Source organism: Echiichthys vipera, assembly GCF_963691815.1.
Source record: "Echiichthys vipera genome assembly, chromosome: 8".
Classification (NCBI taxonomy): domain Eukaryota; kingdom Metazoa; phylum Chordata; class Actinopteri; order Perciformes; family Trachinidae; genus Echiichthys; species Echiichthys vipera.
The window spans coordinates 29411090-29436249 of NC_139833.1; the positions used below are offsets into that span (position 1 = coordinate 29411090).

The 25160-nt window shown below is 42.5% G+C and overlaps 1 protein-coding gene across 5 annotated transcripts in view; it reads left to right on the top strand.

The window, feature by feature from the left end:
• Positions 1-768: 768 nt before the first annotated feature.
• The window catches only part of rims2a (regulating synaptic membrane exocytosis 2a), a gene marked incomplete at both ends in the record, with an annotated part of 185209 nt that continues 160817 nt past the window's right edge, over positions 769-25160 (top strand). For all 5 annotated transcript variants that reach the window (XM_083918612.1, XM_083918610.1, XM_083918613.1 and 2 more), the window contains one exon: positions 769-956. In XM_083918612.1, coding sequence (XP_083774738.1) covers positions 769-956 — 188 coding nt within the window. The remainder of the gene's footprint in view (positions 957-25160) is intronic.

Consider the following 25160-nt stretch of genomic DNA (forward strand, 5'->3'; position numbering starts at 1 on the left):
CTCTCTCTCTCTCTCTCTCTCTCTCTCTCTCTCTGTCATTGCATCCATTTTTGTGCATTTAAGAAATCTCCAAGAATTACCAACCTGGAGGAAAGCGAGCTAACCGGAGTGACAGAGGAGGGTTAAGGGCTCCACAACGAAAACAAACGAGGACGGAGCGGCATCTTTTTATTCCACCATGCGAGTGAGACCTTTCTAAAGGATGGCAGCGATGGGTTAGACAGGATTAAACATGACTGCGATATAAAAGGCAAGAGACTTTTTTTGTATTCTCTGCATTTTTCTACTTTTGAAATCCCTGGATGGATGGAGGCTTGTGTTTGGAATACCTGAAGGTTGTAGCACAGAGCCCCTGCGCGCTCTTGCTTCTGTTAAGAGCACATATGCCTAATCCTGAGCGTTTTCTATTTCACAAATGTCCATGTGTAAATTCGGCGTTTCAGTCCGCAACTTGAATATTGCTTATTCCCTGTTTGCGAGCAACGTTGACTCGGCTGCAGTGTGTTTGATAACCCCGTTAGGAGCATTTCATAGACGGGGATGAGGCATGTAATTAATATTTTGACGCTTGTTTCTGCAGCACGGTGTAATGTGTGCATGATAGGCTGCTCCTGGCCGACGTGTCATGCCGCCTGTGAGCCGCGGTGCCTCCACACAGTCCCACCGCCGATTTGAAATTTGACGGCATGAAATGTATCGAATATCGCCCCACAATGCTGCTGGTTGACGGTGCTTTTCTCGTTTCCTTAGCCACTGTGTGTGTAAAAGATGTCTGCTCCACACGGGCCCCGGGGCGGCCCTGGCCCTGCCGCCGCCGCTGCCGCTGCTGCCTCAGCGGCCGGCGCCATGCCGGAGATGCCGGACCTCAGCCACCTCACCGAGGATGAAAGGAAGATCATCCTCGGTGTCATGGACCGACAGAAGAAGGAGGACGCGAAGGAACAGTCGATGTTAAAGTAAGAAAAGGGAGCTAGCGGGAGCTGTGGGTGCTGCTGTTTCACCCCGGCTGTCTGTGGGTTGTTATTACAGTGTGAAGTGTCTCCGTGAGATAGCCCACTGCTGGATCATGTTGCCTCTTGACATCCAAGCTAGAGCTTAAATAGTCCTCTCCTAGCCGGTAGGAGCGAGGTGAGACCTGTCTCAACGCCTCGACTCCCCCCTTTAGAAAGCACTTTATTCGAATTGCTGAGTATATAATGCGGCACACACTTTCAACCTCTTCCCCCACTTGTGTTGTAGCAGTAGCTGTACTATAATGGGCTGGGTTAGCAGCGACGGGCGCCATTTTCACGTCAAAAGCACGCCAAATTGCTTAACCTTTCCCCACGAACGTCACCGAGATTACACAATATGACACTGGAAAGATCATTTAAGGTGTCCTCTGTGGCAATGGCGCACGCGGGGTGTGTGTGCGTGTGTGCATGTGTGTGTGTGTGTGTGTGTGTGTTTGTGAGAGAGAGAGAGAGATTTGATTTGAACGGTAAAGTCTCGGCAGGTCCTGTCGTCCCCCACCCCCTCTCTAGTGTACAGATGTCGCTCGGAGCTGTTTCAGCACCACGGCGCTGTCCACTGTAGGGTTTGACTTTTTAAGGTGGACCGGACTGTTTCCGCCATCACCGCTTTAACCTTAACTGTTTGAGCCATAACTCTGCCTCACGGTGGAGTATTACACTCGATCGTCTTGCCCTGGCCATTAAAAAAACACACTCACTTGATATATTGACAATTAAACATTTGTGTTGACCTTCCTTAGGAAAGCCAGGCTAATGAAGAGAGAGGGATTTCGGCGCAGTTGCCTTAAATATTTCCATCCTGTTGATTTCCTTGTAGTGTTCCTACTTCAATGAAAGGATGGACATGCTTGCATGCTCACAAACCAGGCTATATTGTGCATTGTGAAACGACTTTTTCCCTTGAACGCAGCATAGATATTGGGCCGATAGGTGAAAGTGAATCCATCCGAATGTCTGCCAGGAACTAGATCTCTGGCAGCTTCCCTGTTGCTGCAGCCTCCCAGCATGGCTGCTGACATTAGTGTGAAAGATGTGTGCCGCTTTGACTTGGAGCATTAGAGCTGTTGTTTTCAATCATCAGGTAAACATTTGCGCTAAGGCAGTATTTCTAATGGAGTGAAAGTTGTGCAATCCCTACCAAGTGCTACTGCATGATAAACATGACTCATGTACTCCAAGACATGGCTACCTCAGCTGCTGCGGTGCATGCTGTGTGAATCACCCAGGCCTTATCTGCCTTCCCTCCCTTTTGACACCCCCCCCCCCCCCTTTTTTTTCCCCCAATAGCTGAGTGTTTTTCCTATTTCTTTCTCTGAGGTAAAGGGGATTGTCAGTTTCAGTCACTCTTAGTCTGACAGTGATGTCAAAGCCTTGTCATGACGGAGCATGGGCTGGAGAGGCTGGGTTTTTTTTTTGCGAGTGACATGACTGACTGACTGACTGACTGTCTCACTATAATGTTAAGTAACTCTGATTGCAGGACACAAGCTGCATACAAGACATCAGGAGGTCAAAGAGGCCTTTGTGTCAATATTGCATATATGTTACAGTATGGCCTCTCTCCTGCATGCCTTTGTTTCCTGGGGTTTCTGTAACCAGCAGGGCTATACTGTAGACGCTTAACAGCTTACGAAAACACAAGTTGGCTGCCACCATTTTGTTATGTTTCAGAGATTCTGATTGGCCAAAAAAGTGTGCAGGAGACCTCCTGACCCCCTTTTGGCCTCATAGTAAAGTTTTCCTTCACTATTTCATCCAGAATTCACTGTTCTCTGTCTATATGTACAAGGTGACTCATCATGAGTCATCATAACAGTAAATCCCCACTTTCTTTACCTATGAATCACACAAGCATGACATATCCTATAGCAGCGTTAATATGCTCAGCATGGTATAGGTACAACCGCAGTGGATTAATTTGTCACTGGATTGGTTTGTAGCATTTACAGCGGTGTCGCAAACAAACACTCACACTGCATCATCCAAACCCTATAGCCTGTGCCTATGCACTGTCGCAGTCACGGCCCAATCTCTCAGCGGCTTGGATGGCTTTTCGGGAAAGTGGCAGTTTGAACATCGAAGTGTGTAATCTAACAGAGGGAATCCTAGGAGGATGGAGGGATGGAGAAGAGAGAGGGAGAGAGAGAAGCCTCCAGCTGCAGGGCTTGCCAACTTGCTGTCATCTCACTGGAGGTGCTACAGAGAGTGTGGATGGAAATCCAGTGCTGCTGACTCGCATGTAATTAGCTACTTTCTGTTAGCCTGCTCATTCTTAGCAGGCCTCGGTATGTGTGTGTGTGTGTGTGTGTGTGCATGAAGGAAATGTGCTGCACCAATCTATATCTATAGCTGCAGTAACAGAAATATGTTTAATTTCTACACACAAAGACATGAACAGAGTCACTACAGGGTTCCTACACAGTATGAAAAGGTATGGAACTTCATTTGAGTCATTTCCAGGTCTGGATAAGTCTGGAAAAAGGGAAAAGAGTTTGGAAAAATTTCTTTCCAGACTTTTATCTCACTTTCTAAAATAAAATATATTAATATCTACAAATCAAAACAAGCTCACTGACGCAACACAGCCAACCTGTAGATGATATGAAACCGAAATGGTATCGGGTTACCATGGTTACTGCCACCTGTGACTGCGATTCACATTTATTGAATTTTTTCCATACGTGTCGTCGAGCCAGCGAGATTGTCTGGGTCGATGCAAGTTTTCCGAGGGCTGGCTTGATGAAGAACAATATAAAAGATGGTTGATAAAGGATACCAAGTGGGAGATAAAGATGCAAGCTATGCTTGAAATCGTTCGACATCGCCAACATTGGGTAGGCGGAAATTTTAAGCCACATGCAGGGGAAAAAGCACTGTCGTCTTGTCAAATCTAGCGCTAGCCTCTCAACGTCTTTCACCCAACAGGAGGAGACAGTGAGTAGGTCTGATGGAAAATATTAAGTCATCAATTCACTCTTTTAGCATTTAGCTTGAATAAAATGCTGTGCATTGAACATGTCTCGTTTTGGAGTACATTCACTTATATGAGCTACTTTTAAAACCATTTATTTACATAATAAACATTTAGCAATTGGTATTCAGATGTTTAATATTGACTGAAAAATCCTCTGAGAAGTCTGGAAATTTGAATCTGAAAAAGCCTGGAATTTTGAAATGTGTAGGAACCCTGTAACTAGAATTAAGCACGGCTCCAGGTGCATTTGTTCCAATAAACCGAAGATGCTGGAGCTATCAGCTATCTTGGCTTTCCACGCACCAGTGAGTCCCTGAGCAGTACAGCAATGATGGTTATGGGACCCAAACCCCCACCCCACCCAGACACTTTGTATCCCACAGGCAGGCATCAGCTGCCTGTGATGGGGTGACCCACGGAACGCCAGGGGCACCACTTCTCCTTTATCCCTGCTCCTACAGTCCTCTTGGGCGGCTTCCTGGTTCTGCTTGGTGGCGAGGAGGGGGAGCGGGGCGCAGGAGTGGGGCAGGAGGGGGCATTAATGTTCTCCATCCTAACTCTGACTTTCTCTTCCAACACCTCTACCCTCTAACAAGTGTTAATTGTTTCTATTTCTCTTGCTGCAGAGTGTTACCTGTGTGATGAAGGCATGAGGTTTTATTCAAGCACACACGCTCATGCTTTCTCACCACAGAAAGATGGTCAAACTTTGACCTTCAGGGTCAAATATGTATCATAACACATCAGAGAAACATTTTGAAACATGTTTTCTAATAGTTATGAACTTTTATTTGCACTATTTATTTTTTAAAGCCCTGATTCCAGTGACTTTACGCAAAGACTTACCTATTTAGCTGTCTTTCCACTGCTCCTTTGACAGTGCTAATTATACTGGCTGCCTTGTAGGTGGGACTCCTACTGAGATGCAGCAACTCCAGGGCTCTGAGGTGTCTGCTAGTCTGACATCTGTTTGGGCATCCCCATTTTTATGGCACAGGTCAACGGATGCCCTGAGTTCCTGTCCTGTTTCCTGCAGCTGGGAACATTTGTATCAGGAGGTTTTTGGGGATGTTTTATCTCATCGATGAACGTTTTGTCTAAAGACTGCCATCTGAAATCATCTCTGTCCCAGGGCTCCCAAATTTAAATCAAATGCATTCATTCTTGAAACTGTAGTATTGACTTTCACATTATTTTCAATGAATGTTTCAACATTATTATTATTTTATATTCAGTATCATGACAATAGGTGATGATGATGTTATAACTAGAGACAGAATCCAAGCTAGCTGTGATTAAATACTAACAAAATGAGTTGGCTACATGCTGGGATATATATTTATATCACTACTGTGAAAGTACACTGGTGTATTACACTTCTGTTGAATTGAGGGACATACTCCAAAAACAAGGTATCCTACAATTCCCATGATGCAACTTCATAGATCCTCTCTAGACCCTCCCATGCCTTTTGAAAGCTGCTTTTTCAATGAGCACACATTTTGTAAGTTGAATTTCTATCAAACATTTGTAGTTTCAAAGCCTAAGCTCAGATAAGCGGGATGACATAATCACAGATATTTATTTCAGCCATTGGAAAACTCTTTCTAGAGCCACAGAAGATATTATCTTAATGTGTAAAGTTTGTGTAGCATCCCTTTAATTTCAGTCAAATGCCCAACCCTAATTTAATACTACCTTGATGCCATATACACTCTTACAGTACCTACACCATCCCTGTTTACACTCTTATACTACACTGTATGGAAGTAATAGTGATGAGAATCCTAGTATACAAGATATTCATCATACCTGAATGAATGGACCTCAGTCATGTCTCATGTATACTAAATTGTATACATGACTCTTACAGGGGTTTAGGGGCAGAATGGTATTTTAGTGACTTCAAAATCAACTTTGGTGGAGCCGTCCTATATCTGTTCTCTCCAAACTGATTTGGAAAAATAAGCTACACAGCTATGGTGAGAGGTGTAGGGGGTTGGTGTGTGCGTACTCAACATGAAGAACATTGACCTAGAATTAGCTTTGATTGATTACATCCCATTTCCCTTTCCTGTTAGCCCTCCACCTCCCCATACCCCCCCCCCCCCCCTCGGCCCTTGTCATTTATCTGAAAGTGTACCAGCTGGGGTCAGAGTAGAGAGGCCTGGTGTCCCTGGAGGCTATATGATCTGAGCCCCTCTCAGAGTAGCAGTGGTACAGTGCACACAGGGGCCTAAGCATTAAAACTTCAATGTTTTTTGCTGCACTCAACAGACAGACTGACCAAGAGCTGAGAAAAGCCTTAAATAAATCCAGATAAAGTGACCACAACTTGGTGGACAGAGACAAACCTGGCAACCCAAAGAAAACAGACAAAGTCAGTTCTGCAAACAAGCGAGGCAGAGAAACACTTCCTGCTACACTGTGTAAATAAAGGAGAAGCTAATTATTTACCAAAATCAAATAGACCAGAATAATAATTCGGAAAAAGTGAAACAACACTTGAAACATCTGTGTAACGTAGTAAAGTGTACAGTATGCTGTGTAGTGTTTAGTGTACTCTAAATGATAACACTTCCATTGTAAACCTTGCACAACCTGCTGTAGCAATACTGTATTTAGTTATGTTCATGCCAATAAAGAGAGAGAGACTTATGGTTGTGAAATGAGGCGAGACAATGCTCAGTAGATTACATTAGATACAGTATACTCTCTCTCTCTCTCTCTCTCTCTCTCTCTCTCTCTCTGCCTTCCTCTCTTCCCTTAGCTCACTCACCCATGCTCACTCGCCTTCCCGTGTAAAGAGCAGATTCTGTCATGAGTGTTCCAGAGACTCCCATCCCCCATCACTTCCCCCAAGGGAGAGAGGGAGAGAAAATGTAAGAGTGGATGCTGACTTGACTCCATAAAGCAGAACGCACGCCAAATGATTACTTCATCATGCTAATTAAAGTAACAATAGGTTTTGGTTATGGAAGCTTGGCATGTTGTCAAGTAGTTTGGCTCAGCTGGACAGGAAATCAGGTTAGAACACAATTGTCATCATTAAAATTATATGTAATACCTTAAATCATATATTTACAAGTTGCTCATAAGCTGTGCTATTTTGGGAGTGAAGTTGCATTACTCTAGTGCGGAGGTCCTGTGGTGCTCTCCTATCCACCTGCCTGTTTTTTTTTTACACTTCAGTCATTAACCTTTTGTATAGTCCTGTATTTTCATGTGCCATAATTCTCTCTGGAGGTGGCACAGTGGTGTGTTGGTTAGCACTGTCATCTCACAGCAAGAGGGTTCCTGGTTCGAATCTTGGCTGGGGCTCTTCTGTGTGGAGTTTGCATATTCTCCCCGTGTCTGCGTGGGTTTTCTCCAGCTTTCTCCCACAGTCATGCAGGTGTTAGGTTAATTGATGACTCTAAATTGTCCGTAGGTGTGAATGTGAGTGTGAGTGGTTGTTTGTCTCTATGTGCCCTGTGATAGACTGGCGTCCTGTCCAGGGTGGACCCCGCCTCACGCCCGATGTCAGCTGGATCGGCTCCAGCCCCCCACGACCGGGGCGTTGCGGTTGAAGATGGATGGATGGATGATTTTCTCTTCATTTAGCTTTGCTGCTTTATGCTTCCACAGTTGGTAGAAGTGTGTGAATGTAGGCTAACCATGCCACAGATTGACCTAGGCTGAATCACAACGCTTCTGTTTTCTTTTTTTGGAGAAGGCTGGTATTATTATTCTTGTATATTTTCCCTGGTCCCATCAAATCCCATGAAAAGACCAAAACCAACACTGCTTTGCCGTTTTCTCAGTCCTTTCACACCCAACTTCCCTGGCATGTCTGTGGCATTCAGCCACAAAACTCATTTGTGAAAACGGGACAGAACTGTGTTGTTTCATTTTCAAAGCAGCATTAATCAGTTAGTCTCGGCCATTTGTGAGTAGAACCCCTTAAGAAGCAGACCACCATGCACATGGCATGAAGAATTTACGGCTAAAGTGTTAGCAAACAGTTGCCCACTTACACTTCTAGCAGACATGCAGCAACAGAAGCATTCATTTGAAATTGTGTTTCTGGCCAACTAATAAAAGTGTGGTATCCACTCTCCATCTAGCTCGGTTTTTGTCCATGCCAACCACTGAGGAATATATTCTTGTCTTTAGCTTGCTAAATGCCCTACTGTGTTCACCAGCTTGTTGCTAACTTTGTCAGTGTACAATTTGGTGCTGGGCAGGTTTGTGGGAAACCAACCCAGTTGCCAGGATTAAATGGTGGCATTGTACGTTTAAAACATTGGCATTGTATATTCATACAAACCACAGATATGTTGAATATGCTCCATCCACAATACTACTCGTGACATACAGACACTTTTTAGTGCTCTACGGTTAAAGTTTTTGAACACATCATTAACTTTGTGAATTCAAACAAAACTATTCACGCTGCTTAGGTTTAGGCATCAAAACTACATGTTTAAGTTTAGGAAATACCATTTTTTGGGTTCTGTTATATAGTTAAGTTTCACTATGACATGGGAAGACCAGATACTTCTGGTAAATTACTTGACTTTACATAACCTGTGACTTGGCTTCCCCTAGAAAAATACCCTCAGGAATTACTTGAGATTGAGCCTGGACCAAATAACTTGAGTTACATGCCTTATGTTGTATAAATGCAGTTGAGGCTGAGTGGTATCTGTCTTATTATCTTACTCTCAGCTCTAAATGTTGAACTTTTTTTTTTAATGTTTTTTTTATCTAAAACTACAGCTATCCCTCAATCCAATCCTCCATCCCTTTGCTGACCACTTGGCTGGAGAAAGAGCTGCCTGTAGCTGTGCAAGGTGGCTGACAGCAGTGAGGCTGAAGCAAAACAGTAAAGATTCTGAAAATACTGCGTAGAGCTGAGTGGAACTGTGGGGTGGGGTGATAATTCTCTGTGGGTTCGACCTTACAAACGACCCCTTACATTGCATATAGTCTTTATATATGCATATATGTATATATATATATATATATATATATATATATACATACGTTATATACAGTATACAATATATATATATGTGTGTGTGTGTGTGTGTTTGTGTGTGTAGTTTTAAAAAGGCTAATATCACTCAAACAGGAAGGTTAGAAGGGGACTAATTGATGCGATAGAAAATATTCATGTCAATAGTGCAGTGCATGTGTGATTTGCTCAAAATAAATGCCAGTGCTTATGCTCAGGATGATAAAGGAACATGTCAGTCACTAAATACAACGCTGTGGCTCACCAGTGGGTTTTTTACAGGTGCTGTTTGCGATGGAGCTCTACGGTGCAGAGGGGGCTCAGTCAGGCTTTGGCTAAACAGGCAAAACTTGTTAGTGGGATCAATTTATTGGTTGATTTTGGTTGTCTCATGGGATTTGTTGGTAATTTAAAAAAAAGTTTATTTAGACTTCTTGTGAGTCCCTTGCACTTGGGAGAGGACACACGAGGGGAAGCCAAGGTGGAACAGAAAAGGAGACGAGAGGGCGGGTCAAGAGGAGAGTGAAGGACAGGTTAGGAGACAGGACAGGAAATGAGAAGGGGCGAGGGGATGACAGGAGAAGAGAGGACAGGAAAGGAGAAGAGGACATCAGAGAGAACATGAGAGGAGAGACATTGACGTCTGAGATGCTATCAGGTCTCGCTGCTGATATGACAGCCTCAGTCCACATTGACAGAGCAATCAGCCTGCCATCTCCCATAGCCTGCTGTTCTCTTGCGTGGCACAGCACAGCATCGGGCTCTATTGTCTCTTGGGGCTTTGTTCTAAATAACATCTGCATTCGTCAGCATAGGTTTTATTCCGTTCTGGGCTCTTATCCCTCAAGCAAAGTTTGAAGGGATTTTCCTGCCCCCAGCTGTGCAGTTTGAAATGCCCTTGGCAAAACATGAAAGTTGGAAAGTATTTTAGAATAAGAATCAGGTTGTATTAACGAGTACAAGGGATGTTTTATATATGTTAAGTGATGTATAATAAAGTGTACACTGTACTGTTTCAGTGTGTGAAATATTTAAGTCAACAGTGCCTCAAGCTGCTGCAATGTTTCTGATAAACTGTATTTAGGCAGCTAATGTTGGATTGGTAATATCATAAGCTCCTATGTGAGGATTGTCAGTTCAAGTCCCCAGCTAGAGAAAGCATATGCAAAAATGTGATGCAGGATATTCATTTCCCCAGATGAGTAAATCTTAGAAAGTATATGATTGCCATGTAAAGACGAGTGATCCTGGACTGAGTCAGAACAGAACCCAACCACAGCTCCACTGCTAGAACATCTGGCCCGTTGTTACATAAGCTTCTCAGCATGCTGTGCAAGAGAAGTCTGAATGAGAGCAACACAATTTGATCGAAACGCCGATGAGGCTGAACAGAGATTTCACAAAGGGGAGAAATTCTAAAGGTAGCCTCACCCAACAAGAACAAAAAGAGGAGAAACGTAAGGGCAAAAGGGGCCACTCTATCACTTTTATTGCCCATCCCGTCTCCCCATCCACCCTGAGTAGAGTCAATGCAGAGGAAGATATACAGCAGCTGATCCTCTGAGGGAAGCCCAGTGCTTCTGAAGGAACATATGTGCCTGCTGTACAGTAGCTGGCAGTGTTGATGTTAAATGTATGTCTCTGAATCCTTGTGTAGTGTGATGTTAAGACAAATGCAGCACAACACAGAAATAACACTATGCACGCTAATTGAGGGGAGGATACAGGAAGACTGCAAGGGGAAAGCTGTGGGAGAGGTGCTGCATCGGTGTAGATAGTATAGCTAGTGTAGTGGTGCCTTTTCTCTCCCCTGTGACATTCTGTCAGGGTTTGTTTTATGATTGTTGAACCCTGAAAGGTCAGAGAAAAAGACATCTCTCCCCTGTGTACAGCAGTGGTCTCAAACCAAATGGCCTGGAGGGCCCAAATTATCTTCCGTGCGAATCAGCCAAAAACCTGTCATCAGGGTTTTTCAACAGTAAAGTCTGTGTACGCGTTTACTGTGAGCCAGTGAGGGAGAGACGGAGACTGAAAGCAGGAGAGGGAGAGACAGAGATAAGGGATAGAGAGAGTCAAAGACAGTTGCAAGGCTGCTGACTGGCCAGTTACTAAAGGTGGAACTTGGCACCAGGTCATCTCAAGCTGATTGCACCAAAGAGTGAGAACTCTCATGCTGTTAGTTAGACTCTCAATAGTGGAGACATTCAGCTTTCAGCAGCAGTCGACAAGCAGCCAGGCATCTAAACAGGTAGCAAGGCCTGTTTAGGCCGCTAAGGCCAAGCAGTAATGTAGGCAGCAGACAAACTCCAACCACCAGTAAGACAGAGGAGCTCCTTATGAGGAGAAAATAAATGTGGTTCAAGTTGAATATGTAGAATCTTTATTAAAATCTATCTATCTATATATATATATATATATATATATATATAAAATAATACACCCACAGGGCGTTTTGAGGGGTACAGAATTAAAGTTTTGCTTTACCATTAAAAATATATTTAGTTTGAATTAATATTTTAAAAATGATTGACGGGTTTGACAATGACTTTCTGTCCCGTTCTGTTTCCATGGTAGCAGCCAATAGTGTCGGGCGTTGCTGGTTGCCAGGGTTGTCTGTTGTTGGGTGCAGCTACTGTAGGCTGGCACTGGGTGAAATGGAGAGCCTCAGTGAAGGGGGCGTTATTCGTCCCAGCAGCTGAGTGAGCGGAGACGGGCAAAAACCACAGTCAATATAGGCCGAGCATTCACTCCATGGACTGAGAGAAAGGAGAGAAATGCCATTAAAACGCACGCCCAAATGGCTATGGTTCTCCTTGATCGCTAACATCACTTTCATCTTTACTTAGCTGTAGCGGCTAACACTAATGGCTATGTTCCCTGGGTCCTATGTACCCTGTGTCCTATGTTCCCCGGATCCTATGCTCCCTAGTTCCTATGTTCCCCGCTTTCTATGCGACCGGGTAATATTGGACGTTTTTTTTTTAAAAAGGCCAGATGTTCCCCGCTTTTCACAGAAAGGGTCCTATGTTTTTTTTCTCGACAATCAGGGCCGAATTCCACTGCAAATAGGCCAATGTAGACCCTAACCCTAACTCCTGACCCTGACCTTAACCATATCCCTAACCCTAACAAAATGCTAATTTAAATCAGCGGAGGCATAGGCTTATGAGACCAGGGAACATAGGACTGTTTTGGGGAAAAAGCATAGGGATGATCCCGTCCACACCTAGCATGCTAACACTGTGACAACAGCTAAGCTAACATCCTGAGATATTTGCACATCCAATTAATGTCGCTGCCACTCACAAAGCCTTAACCCTTTTTTGTAGTTTATTTAGCGTTAGACTCCCCCAGACTACAAGCTCATATATTTCATAAGTCCTGCGCGGTGCGGAAGGACAGTGTGAGTGCGCCCTAAGACCCCAAAGAAGCTAGTTTTCATGTGGCAGATCTCAAAAGGAGGCACAACACAACACAGACTCTTGTTAAGAGGTTTGCCCTAGATTCTAACCCTGTATTGGGAGTGAAACTAAATAGAAAAATACTGGATATAAAAATCTTTCTGTCTGTTTTGTGACTACTTTAAATCATGATTCAAGATTCAAGATTCAAGAAGCTTTATTTGTCCCGAGGGAAATTATTGTGCAACAGTTTCAATACAAAGATGGGAAAGGGTCAGAGTAACAATAAGCTAACATAAATCAAATTAAAAAAATGAAAACTATTATAAAATAAATCAAACAATTAACTAGACGTGACAGAGTGCAACAGACATTGTGGTTAAACGTAGGTTTATACAATATACAACAATACGCAGCGTGCAGTTTAGCAGCAAGTTGAAATAAAATAAGTACAAACTAAATAAGTGATAAGGAGCGATAAGTGTTAACAGTGCTAAAAGTGTAGCAGCATTTCTTAGCACTATAAATGAACTCAGTTACAGTACAACTAAATAAAGTGATATATATGGTATATGTAGGTCTAAGAACTGCGACAAATCCACATACATTAATTAGTCCTCACCCCCACACATCCATGTGTGTATTTAGTTCACACAGGGCGCTCTAATCTCTTGTTCCCTGTGTGTGTTGGTGTGTCTGTCCATGTTCTGCTCATTCAAGACTCAGATGGTTGGAGCAGGTGCAGGCTGGTGACTCAAACACATGGATGCTGCCTAGCCCCTCCTTCTAATACATCTTTGTGAGGCCAAAAACTCAAACCATCCTCTGCTTTCTATAAACAAATGCAGCCTCCCTGTGTTTGTCCAACACACGCACACAAACATACTACGCTCTCAATGACACACCCACACACTCACACAGTTATGTAGAGAGGCTACCAGACAGTAGAATTAATGATGGTGCAGTGATTCTGTTGGAAAACTCAATATTTGCTTTTTGCAGTCCCTGCTCATCATTTGTTTTTATTTTTTTTTAAATTGTAGTAAATACATACATCGATTGATACTGCTGCGAAACGGCTCACTTTTAATGTTATTTTTGTTACAATTTATTTCCTGTTTGCCCTGCACATCACTAATATTACAACATGTATTGCTCCCTTGTTCCATCATAATTATCCTCCTGTCACTTTGAATTGATTATTGTTCTTAGCGGTCTGACAGGGTTCAGGGGTTATATGTTCAGTAGCATTACAGTGCTTTACATGTACAGTAGATGTTGCTGTAGGTAGATTACAAAAGCAGCCGACTGACATAAATAAAGGAGGATAAAGAGCAGCCGTTATTATAATGTCACTAATGCAGCCGTGGCCCTTATGTAAGCCTACTGTTTGAACACTACAGCAGGCACTACAATGTAACCTACACTAGGACACACTGTGCAGCATATAGACCACTGCTCACACTGCCTAGGGCTGAAGGTGGCTTTGTTGGTGCTTTAAATGCATTATTCCACAGATTCAGTGTCTGTGTGCACGCACCAGTGTATTCACGGTTGCTCGGTTCGTGTAGTCTTGCATGTGCTCCAGTATCTACCATGAAAATAACAGTGAAGAGGCCTGTTTTTCATCCCCATCAATCTGACACTGATCAGGACAGAGACACAGAGAGCTGATGTTGTGATCCCGGGATCGTGCTCCTCGACCGAAGTCTGATGGAGGATCTCCCGCTAATCCCTTAATATCACCCGTCCCACTGAGATACTGCCGCCATCGCCATGGTGATGATGAGATGGCCTGGATGTGTAGTAGTGGAATGAGGAGGGAGGGAGGGGGGAGTGGGGTGTTGCTCCACAGGACCATAGATATCCTCCTTTGTGAAATATAAATACAATCATTTGAAGTAGTATCTCAAGGCAGGAAATGCAGGCATTTAAAGTCACCAGGCATCAGGCCACAAGGAGGAGGAGGAGGAGGAAGTGGAGGGGGGATTGCTGGGTTGGCTGTGTTTACTATAGATGGCGAGTAGAAGCTGGTCGCCTTATCCTTGAGTGGGCGGCTGCTTGGATGGTTGGTTGACTGTTTGGCTTTAAATCTACGCGGAGAGGCGGCTAATGCAAGGGAATCCTTTGATTTGGGATTTTACAGCAGTCAAAGTCAATGAGACCTTTCTGCCATGGGACAGATGTTGAGAGACAGCAAGTTCAAGTTAATTTCAGTCGTACAGTATTGTGGTCACATCTGTTTATTTAGCTGAACGTGCCAATCTTTAAAGCCTCTATGATACGTATGATGTAGTCTATGCAGTGTGTTATAACTTCATGAGGTAACTAATGCTGTCACGGTATCAGGATTTTAAACTTTGATGCAATACTAGCGGAGAAATGACTCAATACTTCTGCAAAAAGAAAAAAAAGTCAATGGCACACAATTAAGATATTTTTTCGCTGCTTTACAATTAACAACCTGCACGCAGTGCTGGTTCAGAAAAAGTCACTGAACACACACCACTTGTGTACTTTCTATATTATCCAATATGGATATGGTTTTGAAACACGTTATATTGAAACATGTTCAAGTATCAATACTCACTGAAAAACGTTTCAAGTAAAACAAATGATGTCCAGATATCACAAATTTGACTTCACAGAATCTAAATTGAGTAACTTCTTATGATTATGATGATTATTTTATGTTTATGTAAATAATACTGCACTTGACTCAACCTTAATTCTTTGCCTTGATCCATATCATTTTATTAAGATTAAGATAAATTAATGTTTGCATTGACACTAGTTAATTAATTAACATATATCCAAATTATATTTTTCACATTGTATTTGACTTCAAAAATTATTTGTTTCCCACTTTATAAACTCTATAAAAAAGCCACATGGCCGACAGATTACGTTAAATGTATTTATTAATCTTTAACGTATGAACCAATCATGCCAGCTATCCCCCCATGTAGCTGGCTAGCTAGCTTTAATTAGGCTATTCTTTGCAGTTTTGACAACACTAAATACTAAAACTTTAATTGTCAGCAACTGCTTTGATACTTACGTTTATTTTAGGACAAAATCCACGCAGGACGTAAACGATATCCATGATGTCAAATTATGCATCTGGTCAACATGCCAAGAGAGAGCTACGGGACTTAACATGTGCTCTGACTGTGCAGTGTGCAATGCACAATTCCCATTTGACTCAAACTAAAAATATTACCTGCAGGTCATAAAGAAAAAAAAATCCAAAAGTTTGTTTTGGGTCCTTTGGACCAGTGGCGGCTGTTGGTCTTTTACGGAGGGGAAGCTAATTTTTTCTGGCCTACATCATAAATGTGTTAGTTTATTTATATGTAAATTCTACCCTTTGTTCCTTTTCAAGAAAATGATCTGTGACCTTATTGTACCAACTAGGCGTCTTGAATTGACTAGGGGACTTGACCAGTGTCCTCCAAATGGCAGCAGAGCTAGGCAGCTTAAACAGCCTTGGCCCATTGTGTTTCGGGTGTAAGACTTGAACCGCTTTAAACAGGAGAAGCTCCTCTCTTCACCTGCAGATGTAGCTCCAACTGTTGCTACTAATGACAACAGTTTGTCCAGCTGAGTCATTGCACTGTCCAACTCCATGTCTTTCAGAAACAGCAAGCAATCACACAGCTGTCCCTTGTTGCACTGCAAGTCCTGGTTTGAATAAAGGACCTGAAGTTTAGACCTCAGTCTCTCTAAATCAAAGAACTGGCCATAATTTTTCAGCACACTCTGAAACGCCTCCTCTCGAAATGCATGTCTCACCTCATCAAATTTCCCTGGATTGACTAATTCTAAGAAGCGCATGCCTTCCAGATTTGCAAAACGCAGAGGTATCTGCTCTGAAAGATCGTCTAGGATAGCCATGTACAGATTTCTGTAGTGCAATTTGGGATCCTGCAGTTGTGACAGACAACGCTTTCTCAGGGTCTCAGTTTGCAGGTCCGATGTGAGATCTGCTGCTTTGGCATAGACAGCCTGGAAAGCACCCTCTGACCTAATCTCTTTGACATAAGCAAGAAGAGACTCAATTCCTTTCTTGCAGTACAGAACATCCATCAGTCTCAGAGAAGATTTGTTTATATGTGTACAACATGAACACAAACTGAAAATCCTCCAGCATCATCAGAAAGCCTTGGCACAATCTAATGTGTCATCATCCATGGTCTTATCTGCAATGATCTTCTCAAAGGTCTCCAGGAGGGCACCATAATTGTTTGCCACTGCTCACGATCCGTGATGTAAAATTCCATCGAGTAGGAGCGTTTCTGGGCCACCTTGAACAGCCTGCAGACTCAAGAAAAGACCTCCTTTTTGTGGAGTTTGAGAAAAATGTGGCAGACCCAGAGAGATGCAAAAAAAACTTCTGTACTCAGCACCAGAATCTGCAAACCATTGAGAGCTGAAGCCATGACAGCAGCCCCATCATAGGTTTGTGCCACAAGTTTCTCCCTGAAATTATAGCCCTGCATGTTCTCATTCAAGACTTCAAAAACAGACTGTGCATCTCTTCCCCCGGAAACAAAAAAAATCCAATAAAGCACTCCTGAATTTGACCAGCACTATCCACATAGTGAACAATGACAGAGTTGGGCACAGCAAGCTATATCAGTTGTCTCATCCACCTGCCATGCAAAAAAGGGAGCAGCCTGAATGTCATCTTTGATCTCATCAGAAACAGTGGCTGACAGAGCAATGATCCTTTTGGATTGAATAGGACATCCCAGAAAACACAGCTGATGACTGGAACTGTGTGGCCAGGACAGAGTCATATTTGGCTAATGTTTCTGTAAACTCCCTGTAATTCCCTTTGTTGGATTATTCACCACTCTTATCATGCCCCCTAAATGACAGCTCCTGACAGCCAAGCAAGAAAGTCACATCAATAAGGCCGTTTAGGAAAGCCCTGTTTTGTTTGACTGTTTCATTATGTTTGACTACTTGAATGCGAGCACCTTCATTTATTGCATGTTCAACCCTGACTCCGCCCAGGCAACTTAACCTTGCACATGCACTCACATGTTCATTGTTTTTCATGCCTTTTTGTATGCCCTGTCAAAGATAGATAGATCCCCAAAACACACTTTTGACCAGACAACACATCCCTGAGATGGTTTCAAGAGGCATGGCCAACAGTCCATTTTATTTGGGACAGCACTTCCAGTCAGCCAGCTCACCTTGTCATACCAGGACACCTGAAAGGACCTGTTACTTTCCCCCACCTTTCGCACTAAATCAATCTTAGGAGGCCTGTCCTGCTGTTTAACTCTATCAAATGACTCCACCAAAATCCGGTCGACAACATTCATATTATCTGCCATGATGTACAGCCTGCTAATGCTAGCAGTAATTTTATGCTATTTTAAATAGCAGTTATTAGTTTGAATGAACAACAGCATATCACACTTTTTTCAGTACTTCTGACAACGTTAAAGGTATCGGATAGCTCAATTCCAGGATGTGTAACATATGGTATCTGCAGCAATATTTAGCAGAGTGATGGGTGTGACCTGTTTGCAGTGAGCTGATATCAGATTGCCCCTGTGCTTGTCTGCCTGTGTACACTGTCTGCAGTTTAGTTAAGCAAGCTAAGGGTGACGTGCTGTAGCGATGAATTGGGACAGGAAGGAGTAGAGCAGGCTGGGCCAACAATAGGCAAGATATCTATTACCTCTCTAATGTTAGCCATGGCCAGGCTATTATTATTGCCCAGAGTGAGACACACAGCTGACTGCAGTTTCAGTACAGCCCACCTACTGCTCCCAGCCAGAAACAACATCATCGAGAGGTTTTTGTTTATGTGTAAGGATGGCACTGATGGAAGTTGAGGTTGAGGTTTAGATAGCAACAGAAAATTGGAGCATGATCATAATATTCACTAATTCTTCTACAGTTTAATTTTCTTATTTTTTGGGATTAAACATGAGAGGTTCCAGTTACAGGAAAGGCTGAAACTAGGCTTTTGCTGATAGGAGAGAAATAACAAGGAAATAGTGAGGCTGGACAGAATTGGTGCTCGAGGAGCAGTTTGATGTTTCACCTTGTCTAGTATAGTCTTTGAGGAGGACATGAAGCTGTGTTCAGCTGTCTCTGTCTGGCTACCGGAGCTGGAGATTGGGCTAACACAGAGGGCGGTGACCTAGCTGAGGTGGGGTTAGGACTGACTTTCTAGAGTATTCCCAGTGGAGCTGTTGAGCCGTGTATGGAAGGAGTTGTGACGTTAGCATGGGACAATGTCAACTGCCAAGAAAGTGCTGAACACAGCCAGAATAAAATGGAACTGTGTCAGGATGAATAAAATAGGCTGACAGGAGAAGCAACCCAGCGTCCACATACAAAGAGAGACACGTCAGTACACACACCATTACCAAAGCAAACAAGCACATACAGTATGTGCAAGAACACAAACATTGTGTATCACTACCTCTGACTAAATGTTGCTCATACATGTATAGTTGATATGATGTTTTCATCGTAAAATAAACTGTATTAAAATGAATATTGTACTTGGATATGGAAATACACTTGTGAATGTGTGGGCTGCTGGGTGATTAGCTGACTCTTTGCCACTTGGAAATCTCTCAGGAGGGGAGATATGGAGCGGCTCAATTGAATCCTGGCAGGTAATCTAAGGAAACAGATGGATTTTAGTTATATTTGGCAGCAGATAAGCCACTTTCCCATTGCTCAGAAAATCTGCTGTTGCCAACTCTTGTTTGACAATCTGAATATTAGTCCTTGGTCAGGAGGTCTGGCTCGTGTGCTGTTAGATTGCCTATTTTGATGAGTGTGCCCTGTGGATTCAATCCTATCTGTGCTTTCTAAGGCCCAGCTGTGGTAGCTGGCCAACCCCTCCACACCGAGGCACTTGCCCTCTCACCGTCCCTCCTGCCCTGTCTATCGCGCTGTGCCAGCGCCCCGTGCCAGAGGAAGTTATCAGCACTCTATCCCCTGCCCCTAATCCTCTCTGAGGTGGAGGGAAAGTGTTAAGTAGCACGTCTTCTGGCATTTATTAGAGAGGCAGAATGAACAGGTGTCTCAAGACCTAATCGTCTGTCTTTAAATGAGCTGCTATTTTTAGTGCAAACTCCCTTTCTCTGAGACTTTCAGGGGAATGTAGAGTAGAGGTGGTACTCTGGGAGATTTCTGTTTTTATATAAATATACAGGGATAATGCTGACACGGTCATAAACTGTGCATGTTTGTTTTCCTTAGGGGGCTGGGTGGAGTACAGTAACACATTCATAACACATTCATTAGGGGGAATGTAATGTTGTTCCAGTTTCTGCTAGATCTTACAATGATTACATTTTTCTTCTTTATTTAGTGTTGTTTCAACATTTTGGACATTTCCTTACAAATACACACAGCATTCTTACACATGGTGTACATGCCACTAGTTACCAGCCGTGACATTGAAGCTGGTATTGTTTTCACCTTGTGAGTCTGTGTGTGTGTGTGTGTGTGTGTGTGTGTTTGTCATCGTGACAAATGTGGTCCTGGAGACACCTACTGTAGTTGGAACTACCACAGAGGAGGTTTTGAGTGTATTGCTCTGTGTTTTGTCTGTCAGTCGGCAGACACATTTTGTCACTTTGATAGCATCACAACCGTTCAAGATACAGTCATGAAAATATAAAGGTTTGTAGTTCTATCAAAATAAAGTTCAAAGAGTGGCTGTGGTCTGAGCAAGGGCAGCCAAAATAGGGGGGTAAGGGGCCATTGCCCCAACACTTTACGCCCCTGGCCCAATTCAGTGTCAGTGCCAGTGTGATCCCATCACAAGATGGTCTCTAGTTTTCTTTGGTTCTGGTTTTGTTCTGCCATAAACAAACTCGACATAACACACTTGTGACCAAATGGTCACCAAAGAAGAAGAAAACTAAAAGAACACACATTAAATCCCAGAATGGACCTGGACATGTAGAGACAGCAGAAAGATTGAAATACTGTAAAATAAAACAAACTATGAATAAAATAGAACACAAACAATGTCTTTAACTATGACAGCAGCACTAAAAGTTAATATAAGTCATTTCCAAAGTGGTTCTGGCCTGTTTCAAATCACACCAACAAACACTGCTTCGCCCCTGCTACATTGCAGACACAAGTGCAAGTTGTGAAATGCACATTTGATTGTAGTAGGAAAGTGGAAATAACATGTAAATAGGGAGGCTGGACTAGAAAACAAAAAACACCAACAACATAGTTAGTGAACCCAGAGTTTATTAAAAGAGTGTTTTAAAGACTTACCTACTGGCCCCTGTACCAGCTCCTCTCATAGTAAAGTCCATTCAAGTGGATTACCAAAGTCAATCCCAAAGGAAGGAGCCCATTGGTGCTTTTATTTCTGTGTAGGGACTCATCTCATGCTGCTGCAGAGGTTTGTTGTTATTTTCATCAGTATTAGTGGTTAAAAAAGATGTTTTAATCTACCGGATTTATTCGTTAATAGTTGTTACACTAAAAAACTGTCTCAATGGCTTATTTGATGAGTGTAAGGGTCGAAAAACACCACAGGATGAGTTTACGCCGGAATAACGCTTTAAGTGAGGCCTTTTATTGTGACACCATTGCAAATGACATTAATATAATCTTCCCTGTGAAATGTACCATCATATGTACCATACTATACTGCACTAACATACAGTTTATATCATACTGCTACAGCCAAGGCAAGAACAGAAATCAGCAGGGCCACAGCCTTCAGTGAGATGTTTTCCTGTTGGTCTCTTGCCTCTGAGTGATTTCAGACAGACATGAACCTCAACTCCTGGCACTACTGACTGGCTGGGATGGTGTTAATGATCTATGTTGGTATTTACCCAGTGAGCCAGATTGTCCCTTATAATCTAATTATCACTCAGTCTGTAGTGGATTCAGGGGACCTGCAGGGTCACTGCTTAGCCATGAGATCCCCTATCATATATTTTCCTCCTCCAGTGTTGATGCCAAGATGAGGCTCAAGATCTGTTTAAACTGTTTAGCATTGTGAGATGCCAATACCCTGCTCTAAAACCATTTGGGGAGGCCTTTTTGACATTTCGATGTAGCATCTCTGCTGGCACGTACTGCCAAGTTAATCTAGCCTGCAAGAAAGTTCTGAGTGCAGAAGAGTCCAGACACATTCACAGCCAGTCACTACTGCATCCCAAACTAAGCAGGATCATCAGAAGCCTACATTCAGGTTTTAAGGAATATTTAGCTGTTGTGTTGGAAGTTTCTTTTCTTCTGCTTCTGGTAATCAGTGAAAAGTCACACATTCCCCGAGGACGGCTGCTACTGTACATCTAATCACATCCCTACTATTCTTAGCTGCTCCACCAACATGTGGCTGACTTTTGAGGGGGAAATAAAAAGGTCCTCAGCAGCAGTTTGCTCAAAGGATTAGAGGCACAGAGAGAGAGAGAGACCTTGGAGTGACTGGCCGGACATGCACACTTTGAGCAGTGGAAATGGTGTAATTGAAAAGTAATTATGCCTTTGGTGGCATGTGTGGAAGCTCAGTACAGTGTGACAGATAATACTCTGTGTGTGTCTGCGGTTTGTGCTTAAAATGAACAGAAGTAGAATGTTATTGTTGATGTACAGTCAGAAAACTGATGAAAGTGCCTTTTCATGTCATTTTTTGAGATTATTAGATATTGATAGAGCAGGTTGCACCATCAGTAGAGTTAAAAGGTGCTTTGCTTGCCACATTTTCAAGCATCAAGTGAGTTTTTTGGCCACTTGGGGGCAACACAACAAGCTGTTATCACATTTTAAATTGGACATTATGAAGATGTTGGCAAAAAATTGCTTGTTAACCCATCCAGCAACATTAGCATTAATATGAATTGTGTATGTGATGACTATAAGACCCATATAGGGGAGAGTGGGGTGAGTTGGGACAGTTTTTACTGGAGGCATCTTTATAGTGCAGGTATGACAGTAATGTCACCAACTAAATGTTAACATATTATATGTAGAAACATTCAGTTATATGTGACATACATTTCAGGATGTGGTGCATCTCTGGGAATCACCACTTTTCATCTAAAATAAACAGTTTTAAAAAAAGTGGTCTCTTTGCTTAACTTGCCTCTGATAAGGGGTTAGTTGAGCCTATGGAGAGAATAAGACAAGCCGCATGGTAAAATATGGCAAGGAAACTTAGAGCAGTTTGGAGTTGCAGATTTAGTCACTTAACATTTAACAAACACATTTAACAAACACTTAACATATACGTCATATTCACATTACTATAAATATTATTATAGTTGCTGTTAGGCTTTGCTTGCATCTCTGGAAGTGTGTCTGTCTGTCTCTCTCTGTCCATCTGTCCATGTCTTTTCTCTCTTTCTCTCTCCTTTTCTTCCTCCCCAACCGGTGCAGACAGATGTCCGTCCTCCACAGAGCTGGGTCTGTCTGACGTTCCTGCCTGTTATAGGGAAGGTTTTCGTTGCCACTGTACTCTACAGAGGAATTGTTGGGTCTATGTAAATCATAAATAAGTCATAGAGTGTGGTCTTTACCTACTCTGTAAAGTGTCCTGAGATCACTTTTGTTATGATTCGATACTATAATATAATATTGAATTGAATTGAATTGAATTAAATGTTGTAGGCCTTGTTGTTTTGTGGGTACTTCTCTATATGATATGATGATGGGCATTTCCTGAGAAAATAGCTAATATTTCCTGTTTTTAAAAGCATGCTAAGATTAACCTGTTTTTTCATTTCTGATCATCCTTGCACAATGTTTTCTGGTCCAAAATTCAAAAATTTCACAATTCAGTGATAAAATGTAAGAATGAAATGTAGAATGATGGTAAAATAATACTTTAATAATAAATATAAAATATTCAATTGAGCCACTGGCTTGACTTCCTCCAGGCCTTTTGAAACAAATGACCCCAACATTTAACACACTTTAACGTGTATCATCCCGGACTTCAGAGGTCACAACATGCTAACAGTAATTCAATTCAATTTTATTTATAGTGCCAAATCATAACAAAAGTTATCTCAGGACACTTTACGGAGTAGGTATAGACCACACTCTATGACTTATTTATGATTTACATAGACCCAACAATTCCCCCAACAATATGATTATAGGCCTCATGTTGTTGCTCATTAAAACAAAAACCAGACAGGTTTTTCTCTTCATTACAGAGTGAGTAAGAGACGAAAAAATATCTGGTCACATGGCCAATTTTGTCGGTGGATACCTAGAACTCAACTTTCCGACAGGTTCAGACCCCCCCCCGGCTCTTCCCCCAATACTCTTCTTTAAGCTCTGCTTTGTGCTCCACAAACACCTGGGGGAAACATCTGGCTCTTTAGCATCTAAATGCTCCACTATGTTCACCAACCATTGGTTAGCTGTGTCTGCTTGTGTTTGATGCTGGGCAGGTAGGATACAGGGGATTTATCACATAATTTTTGGCGAATCAGCTGCATGCTGCTGCTGGAACAAAGCATTTTTCTGTTACAACATGTTTCTTTAGATGCACAGTGACATTCAGAATCACCAAAGCTTCTGTAATTTGTCAGTTGATTTGATAATCAGTGCCCAAATACACATTTGGGAATGATTTACTTGGCCTCTGACTTCCATGAAGAAAGCTGGCCTCTGTTTCTGCTGCCCATCAGCGTATGTTTGACACACATTAGCTGCTGCTGGACCTGCTGTGGTGCATGTCACATGTTGTCAACCTTGTTCTGAGTGTGTGGATGTAAGAATGGAGATCTCGTTGTACTGCTGTAACATAAATGTATTGTCTGTACACAGTTGTGGCAAAGGAGCATCTCCTCTCTTCTCCTCACTTCTCCTCTCCTCTCCTCTCCTCTCCTCTCCCCTCTTCTCCTCTCCTCTCCCCTCTTCTCCTCTCCTCTCCTTTTATCAGAGATATCAGAGAGGGTTCAGATTCATTAAATCTCTGGGATTTTACTAAAATGTCAGTGTTCTCTTCTCAGAGCTTAAAGGGACAATGCACAGGCTTCAAGAACATTTTTGCATTTGCTGAGATCTTTGATGCTAAGCAGTGTAGCCGTGGTGTCTTAGTGGTACAGTCCAGGACACGATGTCCCTTTCCTCTCATTCCCTGTTGGTGTTTGTCTGTAGTGTTGTTTCTTCATCTCCTCCACCACAGTGGTTAGTGCTGCTCCCGCTAATTGTTTTTGTGGAGTTACTGAAGTTACTGGTGCGCATTTCACCAAGATAGTCCTCTCTGATGATAGACAGCTATGAAAAGCTTTCATGAACTGCTTACGGTTTCAGCTTTTGTTTTTTAGACTATGACACTAAAACCTGTTTCTACATCAGCTTTCATGCAGTTACTTTAGGGATTATTTTGTCTGCTACACATTTTGTACAAATATGCTGATTATTTCTATTGCCAAAACAGATTAGTCGCTTTATCTATAAAATGTCAGAAATTTCGATAAATGACTATCACAATTTGCCAGAGCACAAAGTGACCAAAAATATAGAGATACTCAATTCACAAACAGAACAGAAAAAAAGAAAACACACACAATAAATCAGCTGGTACCAGAAATGTAGGCATTTCTGCTTGCAAATTAACTTGCACAATTAATCAATCACCAAAATAATTACTTCTTAAATTGAAAATAACTAATTGATTAATTTACTTTTTGCCTTTCGGACCTACATTTATGCTGAGCATCCTGCCAGCTGGTTAACTGTATTTGAAGAGAATGACATCCAGAAGGGTGTGGGATGACTACAATAACTAA